Source organism: Pongo abelii, chromosome 5 (assembly GCF_028885655.2).
Source record: "Pongo abelii isolate AG06213 chromosome 5, NHGRI_mPonAbe1-v2.0_pri, whole genome shotgun sequence".
Classification (NCBI taxonomy): domain Eukaryota; kingdom Metazoa; phylum Chordata; class Mammalia; order Primates; family Hominidae; genus Pongo; species Pongo abelii.
This window is the reverse complement of record NC_071990.2, coordinates 32183115-32193422: the sequence shown is the minus strand read 5'-3', so window position 1 is coordinate 32193422 and position 10308 is coordinate 32183115. Positions and strand designations below refer to the sequence as shown.

Below are 10308 nucleotides of genomic sequence, written 5' to 3'. Positions count from 1 at the left end.
AACACACATCACAGTAAATAAAGGACATCCAGAAAATATCACAGGCAGAGGTACTTTATTTGGCAATTTTAACATGACGCATAGGGAAAAGAACCCTGCCCTCCTTCACCAGCCTCCCCAGAAATCCCACCTTCCTATTTCAAGACAGAGTAATAACAGCACCATTTTACACAAAAGGGAACAGCCACAGCCTTGGCACCATTTCTGGTTCCACTTTCCATGGAAGGGCAGAGAAGCATTGCTCAAACCCCACCACTGGGTCAGAAACCAGGCAAACAGCAGCAGTCACATCTGACCTTTTGCACACACGAGAGCCCAACACTCATCCTGGCTCCCAAGCCTTCCCAAGGTGACCCTGTCTCAGCCACCATCATGCAGCTCTTCTAGTCCCCTCCCGGCCCACTCTGAGGAGCTGAGCAATGATGAGCAGAATCTTCATGTCTCTGGCAGGCGGAGGAGGGTTCCCGAGGTGGTAGAGATGCTGTGCAGGAGAAAGACAAGGTTGGAGCCAGACACCTAGGCTCAAGTTGTTGAGGAGAACTTAGAACTTGGGAAGGGGTGCTCCCGGGTTCCCGAGAAGAATGAGAGCCACTGGCCTTCACTACGAAACTAAGCGTGAGCTGGGAGGAAATCCCACCTTGGGTCATTGCTCCATCATCTGCCAGAGGCCAGGGAAAGACTCACCAGTCCACGAGCTGGGCCCCAATGAGGTCGTGCACATGGTAGGTGAGGCCAAGCCGCACCACGACAGGCGCCCGCCGGCCCAGGAGCTCTGATAGGAGCAGCTCCCGGTACTTTGCCTTCCGGACCATGCCAAGGACAGCCTGGCGCCCTAGCGGAGAAGTGGCACAGGAGAGGAGAAAGGTGAATGAAGCCTAGAGGCCTGAGGAGCCACCAAAAGGTGAGGGGCTGCAGGCTTGAGCTGCAGATGGGATACCTTTAACAAAGTATTTGATGAATCTCCCAGCTCCAGGCACAGCTAGCCACCAGCTCCCAGCATCTCGGACGGTGAGGACTCCAGCGTTCACCAGATGCCTGAGGGCAGTGGGAAGCCAGCAGAGATGAGGCCTGGGCTCTGAGAACCATCTCTCCTTCTCATCCATTAATGCTTACACAAGTCTCCAGAAACATGGGCAACCACGCAAGAGAGACTGGATAACAAAACCCCAACCTGGGGTGGTTCTGTGCTCGCACCAACTGCCTCTGTTGGTGCAGTTGCTTGTTCCAGGCCCCCTACCTGGACTGCCCTCCCTCCACTCTTTCTTGTCCTGCTACTATTACTGGTTCATTTAAATAGCTTCTCTTCCCTGACCACGTGTCCTGACACACATTCAGTCTTAGGACCAAGGAGAGGAATCAGGGTCTTCTGCGCTCCTGCCACTGCCTAGGCAGACCGCGCCATGGCTCCCACCACATCTCTCTGAGAGTGTGTCTGCCCATGTGAGACAGTGCTACAGTTTTTCAAATGCTTTCACATATTCCATGGGTTACAAAGTAGGAGGCCTGAGCCAGATACAGCCTCTCAAAATTAGATTTTTATTTAGCTCCTGCCCAGTTGTTTTTTAGCTTTGGGGTTTTTTTGTTTTAATGTAAATGTTTAGGGGTATCCCAGCTCCTAACATTCTCTATCCTCTTAGTCCCAGTATGATTAACATCAAGCTTTTACGGTTCCTGCCAGGTCCCTGTGTGCTTTTGATAAGCCACCAAGAACTGAATTCTATTCCAGGACTCTTTCTAAGGCCCCAGGTAAGACAGGCCTCCTCTCTTGTGGGGAGGAATACAAACTTGGGTCATTTCATTAAAAAGAAGAGTCAGCTTTTTGGCAGCTTTTCTGGCAGGTTCACCAAAAACACAGAAGGACAGGCTGGATGGAACTGGAGGGAGGCAGGGAAGCACCAGATGCCTGACTTTGTTGGTTCCACAAGTCTCACGTGATTTCTGAGTCCCTGAAGCCAAAGGTCTGTGTCATTTGGTCCTGCTGGAAACTAAGGTCCCCACAGGCTGGAAGTACTGAAGCTAGAAATTTCTGCACTGCCCCAGCATACGGTCGGCCATCACAGGCTTTGAGGACCTACAAGCAGAGATGAGAGACATGGTCTGTCCCCACCCTCACTCTCCACCAACCTCCACCCCCGGGACAGCATTTCTCTTCCTGTCTTACCTCTTGCTCAGATCCTTCCACCTCTCATACCCTTCTTCTTCCTCCTCCTCTTCCTCCTCCTTCTCTTCCTCCTCCTCCCCCCCTCCTTCTCTTCCTCCTCCTCCCCCTCCTCCTCCTCCCCCTCCCCTCCCCCCTCTTTACCCTCTCACTCCTCCCGCTTTCCCTCCTGTCTCTCTCCCTCATATTACTATTTACCAGGGCCCTGTGCCCTCTCCATGGGATGTGGGGGCAGGGAAATTCTTTCTTTTGTTTTTATTTCTGTTTCCCAACTTCCCTGTCTCCTCCAACCTGTGCCCTGCCCCCGGCACCCCTGACACACACAGTCACATACTCTGGTCTTGTAGTCCTCAGTGAAGATAATTCCATGGGCATCCAAGTCGAAGCCCAGCTGGACGATTCTGATCTCCCCCTGCTCTTGAAGCTCCTTCTGTCTCCACAGAGAAGGGCGTGAAAAGAGGCGTATCAGGGTAAGATGCTCTGCTATACTCTGGGCACTCTCAGGCAGGGAGATTTTGTTTGCCAATATTGGGGCATTTTCTCTTAGTAAAGGAAAAACTGTGTGAGAAGATAATCAAGTAAATAACCAAGCAGCCTTTTCCAACTAGCTAACCACATTCTCATCCACCTGCCTTATATATGGTCTATCAAAGAGTCAATATAATTTTCTAAGACCAGGCACTAAGATAAAATAGTGATTAAGATGCAGGCTGTGGCTTCAAAACATTAACAGTCTAAATTCTGGGTAGGGTAAGGTGGGGAGGAGTATAGGATTCAATGTTTAAAACAAATAAAAATAAACCAGGACTTCTGTTTACGAGAATACTGCAAGAACTAATCCACCTGTTGAAAATTAACTAAAATGCTGGATAAAATGTTATTTTAAAATTGTTTAAGACCAGGTACAGTGGCTCATGCCTGTAATTCAGCATTTTGGGAGGCTGAGGTAGCAGGATCAATTGAGGACAGGAGTTCGAGACCAGTCTGGGCAACACAGTGAGACCCCCCCCCATCTCTACAAAAAATGTAAAAACTTAGCCAGGCGTGGGGGCAGAGACCTGTGGTCCCAGCTACTTGGGAGACTGAGGCAAGAGGATCACTTGACCCAGGAGTTTGAGGCTGCAGTAAGATATGATTGCAACTGGGCAATACAGTGAGACCCCGTCTCTTAAAAAAAATTGTTTAGACACTAAAGAGCTCACAAGATAACAGGAATTACCACTAATATAACATCTAAGTAGGCCGGGCGAGATGGCTCAAGCCTATAATCCCAGCACTTTGGGAGGCTGAGGTGGGTGGATCACCTGAGGTCAGGAGTTCAATATCAGCCTGACCAATATGGTAAAACCCCATCTCTACTAAAACTACAAAAATTAGCCGGGCGTGGTGACATGTGCCTGTTGTCCCAGCTACTCGGGAGGCTGAGGCAGGAGAACTGCTTGAACCCAGAAAGTTGCTGTGAGCCGAGATCATGCCACTGCACTCCAGCCTGGGTGACAGAGTGAGACTCTAACTCAAAAAATAAAAATAAAAATAACTGGGGCCGGGCACGGTGGCTCATGCCTGTAATCCCAGCACTTTGGGAGGCTAAGGGTGGATCACTTGAGGTCAGAAGTTCAAGTTCAAGACCAGCCTGGCCAACATGATGAAACCCAGTCTCCATTAAAAATACAAAAATAGGCTGGATGCGGTGGCTTATGCCTGTAATCCCAGCACTTTGGCAGGCTGAGACAGGCAGATCACGAGGTCTGGAGATCGAGACCATCCTGGCTAACACGGTGAAACTCCGTCTCTACTAAAAATACAAAAAAAAAACAATTAGCTAGGCGTAGTGGCGGGCACCTGTAGTCCCAGCTACTCGGGAGGCTGAGACGGGAGAATGGCGTGAACCCAGGAGGCAGAGCTTGCAGTGAGCCGAGATCATGCCACTGAACTCCAGCCTGGGCGACAGAGGGAGACTCCGTCTCAAAAAAAAAAAAATTAGCTGGGCGTGGTGTCAGGTGCCTGTAATGCCAGCTACTTGGGAGGCTGAGGCAGGAGAATCACTTGAACTCAGGAGGTGGAGGTTGCGGTGAGCCAAGATCATGCCACTGCACTCCAGCTTAGTGACAGGGTAAGACACTATCTCAAAAAAAAAAAAAAGTTATTGGAACATGGAGGGCGTTTATTAATCTAGGCAAATCTGCCCCGAACATTTTCAAAAGTAACTGGGCGCATAAGGAAACAAAACTCAAAGAGACAATAAAAACAAACCCCAAAAGACAAGTAATAGTGGAACTATCAAAAAGACAATTAAAAAAAAAAAACAACAGCATTTTGGGAGGCCGAGGCAGGCGGATCATTTGAGGTCAGGAGTTTGAGACCAGCCTGGCCAACAGGGTGAAACCCCATCCCTATTAAAAATACAAAATTAGGCCGGGTGCAGTGGCTCATGCCTGTAATCCCAGCACTTTGGGAGGCCGAGGGGGGCAAATCACGAGGTCAGGAGATCAAGACCATCATGGCCAACATGATGAAACCCCTGTCTCTACTAAAAATACCAAAATTAGCTGGGCATGGTGGTGCGTGCCTGTAGTCCCAGCTAATCGGGAGGGTGAGGCAGGAGAACTGCTTGAACCCAGGAAGCAGAGGTTGCAGTGAGTTGAGATCACACCACTGCACTCCAGCCTGGGCAACAGAGCGACATTCCACCTCAAAAAAAAAAAAAAAAAAAAAAGGAAAATCAAAGGAACAATGACCATAGCAGTCACCTCCCAGGGACATTCTGATCAGAGACATTTTGATCAGAGAGGGATATATGTGGAATACTGGTCATATTCTATAGTTTGACCTAGGGAGTGGCTGGATAGGTATCTGCTTTATAAACATCATTTAAATTATATATGTTTATATTTTCATTCCACAACTTTTAAAGTTTTTTAAAAACAAAAGCTAAAACCAATACATTAAAAACAACAAATACTCCTTAAGGAGTGGTTCCATCTGGCATGCTTCCTCATGGGAGACCTAGTCAGGGAGACTAGCTCACCTCAAGTGAGCGCTAGACTGCCTTCCTTTTCTTTCCTCTTTTCTTGAAAGATCACTATTAACCTTCTACCTGCTAAATCCAATGGACAGATTTCAGTTCTGGGTTTTGTTGTTGTTTTCATTTTTTTAGAGACAGGGTCTCCCTCTGTCACCCAGGCTGGAGTGCAGTCGTGCAATCATAGCTCACTGCAGCCTCAAGCAATCCTTCTGCCTCAACTTCCCAAACAGCTAGAACAATAGGTGCACGCCACCATGCCCAGCTAAGAATTTTTGTGTTTTATTTTATTTATTTAGTAGAGATGGGGTCTCAGTTATTTAGTAAAGATGGGGTCTCACTTTGTTGCCCAGGCTGGTCTCAAACTTTTGGTTTCAAGCTATACTCCTGCCTCAGTCTCCCAAAGTGGTGGGATTACAGGCATGAGCCACCACACTCAGCCTAGATGCCTAGATTTCAGTTTGTATTTTACTTTACCTCTTCCCTCTTCTTAGACCACTGTCTTGAATCACAGGTTCTAATACTGCCAACTACTTCACTTTCTCAAAAATCTCTTTACTTTCACAGTAGGCCTCTTCCTGGGTTACTTTTTTTTTTTTTTTTTTTGAGACAAAGTCTAGCTTTATCACCCAGCCTGGGGTGCAGTGGTGCTATCTCAGCTCACTGCAACCTCCGCCTCCCCAGCTCAAGCAATCCTGCCACCTCAGCCTCCCCAGTAGCTCTATAGGCATGTACCACCATGCCTGGCTAATTTTTGTATTTTTTTGTAGAGATGGGGTTTTGTCATGTTGCCCATGCTGGTATCAAACTCATGAGCTCAAGAGATCCACCCACCTCGGCCTCCCAAAGTGCTGGGATTACAGGTGTGAGCCACCCTGCCGGCCTCTGGGTTCCTCTTAACTCAGGCAAGTCCCTCTCTGCCTCTGTCACAGATTCCTCTTCTTCTGCTTTCCCTTTATGTCAGTGGATCTCAAATTTTAAGGCACACTTAAAAAGCACTTGAGGCAGTTCAAAAATGTAGAGTCCCAAATCCCGCCCCAAGAGAGCGTAATTCATTAACCTTGGATGAGTCCCAGGAACCTGTATTTTTTTTAACAAGCAGCCCATGTAATTTTGACACAGGCGTAATAACTCAGCTCATATATTAAGTAACACTGCCTTAAATGATGGTGTTTCCCAGCATTGTGGATTTGACCCTATTAACTTCCACTCTAAACCTGGAGTCCTTAACCACGGACCTCGGAGGATTAGTAAAATATTTCCCCCCTAACTGTACATACACTCTATGTATATGTGGCATACGTGCATTTTTCTGGAGAGAGATAGCCACAGCTTTTATCACCTTCTAAAGATTACAAAAAGGTTAGAAATCACTCCTCTACCCACTCTTCCTACTGGATCTCACCACGTCACAGAATTAACCACTTGCTATTCACACCTCCATGACTTGTAATTCTATTATCACTGGCCCAGAATTCTCTCCAACTCTCATATCCAACTGCCTAATACCTTTGTCTTTGGATGCTCCACCTGCACCATCAACTCAGCTTGTACAAAATTAAACACATTATCTGTAGTCCAACAACTACATGTGCTCCTAATACCACTAGCCACGCAGTCATCTGGAAAGTCTGAGTTGTCCTGGACTCCTCCCTCTTCCTCACTCTCCTCTCCCTCCCTACTGCACTGACCTAATTTAGGCCTTCACCACTTCTCAGATGCAGTATCTTCTTAGCTGACCTCCCTGTCTCATCCACTACCTTCAATACACCATTCCCTCTCTCTATGATATTCTCTACCAGCCCATCGCCTCAGTGTAAGATGGAAACAACACTGATGTACAAGGCCTGTCATGATCTGACGTCTGACTGCACTCCCAGTGCTGTATGTTCGAACCATGCCCCCTGACTCGGTTTCCCCAAAAGCCTCGTTCTTCTACCTCCATGATTTGAAATGCCCTGTACTACCTGCGGGCCTTTTAACAGGGTCTCTGTGGCACCCCAGTGCCTGGCACAGTGCCCTCGCCTGAAAGGCCTAATGCTTGCTGAACGGCTGGCGGAGTGACTGTGTGACAGGAAATTCCAGGAGTTAGGAAAGGGGCTTCCGGCGGTCGCACCGACGCCCCTCACCAGCTGCCGGTCGGCCACGGTCCTGTCAGGCACGAGGCTGTACACTTGGCTCCTCAGCACGATGGGCGGCAGCGCGTCCTCAAACAGGCCTCGCGGGAACAGCTGCATGAGTTCTGAGACAGCCGCGCGCGCCGACCCTGGGCAGAGAAATCGGCTCACAGACAGGGAACTGGGGCGGGGACGCGGTTCTAACAAAACTCTCGGCTACCGGAAGCGAGGCCCCTCCCAGCGGGGGGGGTCTTTAGCCCCGCCCCCGGAGTTGCCATGGTTACCTGGCTCACCCCGAAGAGGATCCGACTCCACAGGCCCTCGCTTCCGCCGCCTCTTAACTCCAAGGGTCTCCGGGATCAGATGATGCCTCTTCCGGCTCATATCCCAGGATTTTATGGTACCGGGGAAGGGGTAGGAATGGAGGGAAGAGAACCTGAAAATAGGGTCTTCCGGCGCAGAGCAGTGACGTACGGTCTCCCCGGGCGTCCCTCCTAGACCAGGTGATGACGAAAGGGGCGTCAACTTGTCATCCCTCAGGCCCGTCAGTGCTGGGAGGGGCGGTGGTGACGCAGATACCAGCACCACCTCCGCCGGGCCGGGCCCCACGCCGGCGGCGGATTGGCTCCCTCCGAGGGCACGCACGCCCGGGGACTCGTTGGCGGCGTGGAGGGGCGCCGGTGGCCACGTTGGTATCAACCTCCTTCGTGAAGCTCACACCTCCCCCGCCCCGGGAGGGGTTTGCCCGCCACTGTCGCTGAATGATTGCATCATCGAAAGCAGAAAACCACTTTTGCATCCATCGGCCTCTGGCGTGCCTGCCATGACATCATAGCTCTGCGGAGGTAGAAGTTGGGGAGCTTTGAGGTAACTGGATTCTTGATCTGAGCGCAGACGTCCTTCCTAACCTCACTGCATTTGGAGGACCTGGAGGCAGGGTGGGTGAAGGGCAAGGAAAGAGGCAGGACGAGAGCTTGGCCGCGGTGGCGTCTGAGGGGCCTGAATGTTTCAAGGCCAGAGCCTGGCGATCAGGTGGCTCGCTTAGTCCTAAACCAGTCATCCTTCTCCAGCCCTCCTCTGTAAAATGGAAACTCTGTCCCCTTGCTTGTCTTAGGACCTCATGGATCCCAGGGGGACCAAGAGAGAAGCTGAGAAGACAGAGGTAGCTGAGCCTCGGAACAAACTACCTCGTCCAGCACCTTCTCTGCCCACAGACCCTGCCCTCTACTCTGGGCCCTTTCCTTTCTACCGGCGCCCTTCGGAACTGGGCTGCTTCTCCCTGGATGCTCAACGCCAGTACCATGGAGATGCCCGAGCCCTGCGCTACTATAGCCCACCCCCCACTAACGGTCCAGGCCCCAACTTTGACCTCAGAGACGGATACCCGGATCGATACCAGCCCCGGGACGAGGAGGTCCAAGAAAGGCTGGACCACCTGCTGTGCTGGCTTCTGGAACACCGAGGCCGGTTGGAGGGGTGAGCAAAGTGTGGCAGGCAGTATATCTGGAGACCCGTACCTACCCTCTAAAATTAGGAGAGCCAAAGCCGGGGTGAGAATCAGTCCTTAGAAGAAACAAGACTATTCTTCGAGGGGAGCATCTCATTAATGCTTGTGTCAGACCTTCAGCCTGTAACTCCTGCCTCTCAGGGGTCCAGGCTGGCTGGCAGAGGCCATAGTGACGTGGCGGGGGCACCTCACAAAACTGCTGACGACACCGTATGAGCGGCAGGAGGGCTGGCAGCTGGCAGCCTCCCGGTTCCAGGGAACACTATACCTAAGTGAAGTGGAGACGCCAAACGCTCGGGCCCAGAGGCTTGCTCGGCCACCGCTCCTCCGGGAGCTTATGTACATGGGATACAAATTTGAGCAGTACATGTGTGCAGGTGAGCTGCCCCTGCTTCATAGCCCCCTTCCCCTTCCCAGAGATTGAGAGCCACCCACCCCTGCTGCTGCTTCTCTCCTTGTGCAGACAAACCTGGAAGCTCCCCAGACCCCTCTGGGGAGGTTAACACCAACGTGGCCTTCTGCTCTGTGCTACGCAGCCGCCTGGGAAGCCACCCTCTGCTCTTCTCAGGGGAGGTAGACTGCACAGACCCCCAGGCCCCATCCACACAGCCCCCAACCTGCTATGTGGAGCTCAAGACCTCCAAGGAGATGCACAGCCCTGGCCAATGGAGGAGTTTCTACAGGTTCAGGATCAGGGTGGGCAGGGCGAGAGCTTAGACTTGAAGGCTGGGAAAGGGACTTGGGGAGGAGGGTGAAGGCAGAATGGAGGGTGGACGAGGGGTCCCACTGATCCCTTGCTTTTCCTGACAGACACAAGCTCCTGAAATGGTGGGCTCAGTCATTCCTCCCAGGGGTCCCGAATGTTGTTGCTGGCTTCCGTAACCCAGAGGGTTTTGTCTCTTCCCTCGAGACCTTTCCTACCATGAAGATGTTTGAATATGTCAGGGTAAGGGAATGATGTTGCAGCTCCTACCTGTATCCCCAAACACCAAGACCACAGGTCTAGCATCCAGGGCAACAGCCTGCCTTCTCTCCTCCCACCACCCCTACTGCCCATCTTCTGCCTCCTCCTCTGCCTGCTCCAGAATGACCGTGACGGCTGGAATCCCTCTGTGTGCATGAACTTCTGTGCCGCCTTCCTTAGCTTTGCCCAGAGCACGGTTGTCCAGGATGACCCCAGGTGAGGCATTCAGCTCTGTCCCTCCCCTCTGGATCCCAGGATTCAGCCTCCGGCCCTCAACTGATGCCTCCATCTGCCCCCCAGGCTCGTTCACCTCTTCTCTTGGGAGCCTGGTGGCCCAGTCACCGTGTCTGTACACCGAGATGCACCTTATGCCTTCCTGCCCATATGGTATGTGGAAGCTATGACTCAGGACCTCCCATCACCCCCCAAGACTCCCTCCCCTAAATAGTAATGCTTTAGAGGGAGGCAGTCATATCTCTATGTGCAGATAATAAAAGCTTATTTTTAAGAGGTTCTCTTGCTGTCTTCTTAGCTGAGTCA

The 10308-nt window shown here is 51.2% G+C and overlaps 2 protein-coding genes across 9 annotated transcripts; one reads left to right on the top strand and one right to left on the bottom strand.

The window, feature by feature from the left end:
* Nucleotides 1–38: 38 nt before the first annotated feature.
* STK19 (serine/threonine kinase 19) lies at nt 39–8096 on the bottom strand. Of its 5 annotated transcripts, XM_002816680.6 has the most exons (8): nt 7877–8096; nt 7582–7791; nt 7310–7446; nt 2493–2588; nt 1932–2071; nt 938–1035; nt 685–832; nt 39–481 (listed from the first exon to the last, which is right to left on the bottom strand). In XM_002816680.6, exons 1-8 carry the CDS (start codon nt 8094–8096, stop codon nt 436–438), a joined length of 1095 nt encoding a protein of 364 aa, XP_002816726.4. In that variant the 3' UTR covers nt 39–435. The 5 variants fall into 5 exon arrangements, with proteins under 5 accessions (XP_002816726.4, XP_009239980.3, XP_063581511.1 ...); XM_009241705.4 differs by lacking the exon at nt 7877–8096 and having other exon boundaries at nt 7148–7446; nt 7582–7794; XM_063725441.1 differs by lacking the exon at nt 7877–8096 and having other exon boundaries at nt 7148–7446; nt 7591–7735.
* DXO (decapping exoribonuclease) lies at nt 7845–10281 on the top strand. 4 transcript variants are annotated; one of them, XM_002816678.6, is made up of 7 exons: nt 7845–8164; nt 8412–8773; nt 8946–9181; nt 9268–9487; nt 9615–9750; nt 9890–9984; nt 10069–10281. In XM_002816678.6, exons 2-7 carry the CDS (start codon nt 8418–8420, stop codon nt 10214–10216), a joined length of 1191 nt encoding a protein of 396 aa, XP_002816724.1. In that variant the 5' UTR covers nt 7845–8164; nt 8412–8417; the 3' UTR covers nt 10217–10281. The 4 variants fall into 4 exon arrangements, with proteins under 4 accessions (XP_002816724.1, XP_009239982.1, XP_063581510.1 ...); XM_009241706.4 differs by having other exon boundaries at nt 8098–8235; XM_009241707.3 differs by lacking the exon at nt 9890–9984 and having other exon boundaries at nt 7972–8164; nt 10024–10281.
* The last annotated feature ends 27 nt before the right edge of the window (nt 10282–10308 follow it).

What these genes read in the sequence shown, in the direction of transcription:
- STK19 (XM_002816680.6), bottom strand. Translation starts at nt 8,096, where the DNA reads ATGCAAAAGTGGTTTTCTGCTTTCGATGATGCAATCATTCAGCGACAG. An exon ending in GCCCGGCGGAGGTGGTGCTG is followed by an intron (nt 7,792 to 7,876) that starts GTATCTGCGTCA and finishes CACCTGGTCTAG; the next exon opens with GAGGGACGCCCGGGGAGACC. An exon ending in CTGAGGACTACAAGACCAGA is followed by an intron (nt 2,072 to 2,492) that starts GTATGTGACTGT and finishes CTCTGCTTGTAG; the next exon opens with GTCCTCAAAGCCTGTGATGG.
- DXO (XM_002816678.6), top strand. Translation starts at nt 8,418, where the DNA reads ATGGATCCCAGGGGGACCAAGAGAGAAGCTGAGAAGACAGAGGTAGCT. An exon ending in TGAGCAGTACATGTGTGCAG is followed by an intron (nt 9,182 to 9,267) that starts GTGAGCTGCCCC and finishes CTCCTTGTGCAG; the next exon opens with ACAAACCTGGAAGCTCCCCA. An exon ending in CAATGGAGGAGTTTCTACAG is followed by an intron (nt 9,488 to 9,614) that starts GTTCAGGATCAG and finishes TTTTCCTGACAG; the next exon opens with ACACAAGCTCCTGAAATGGT.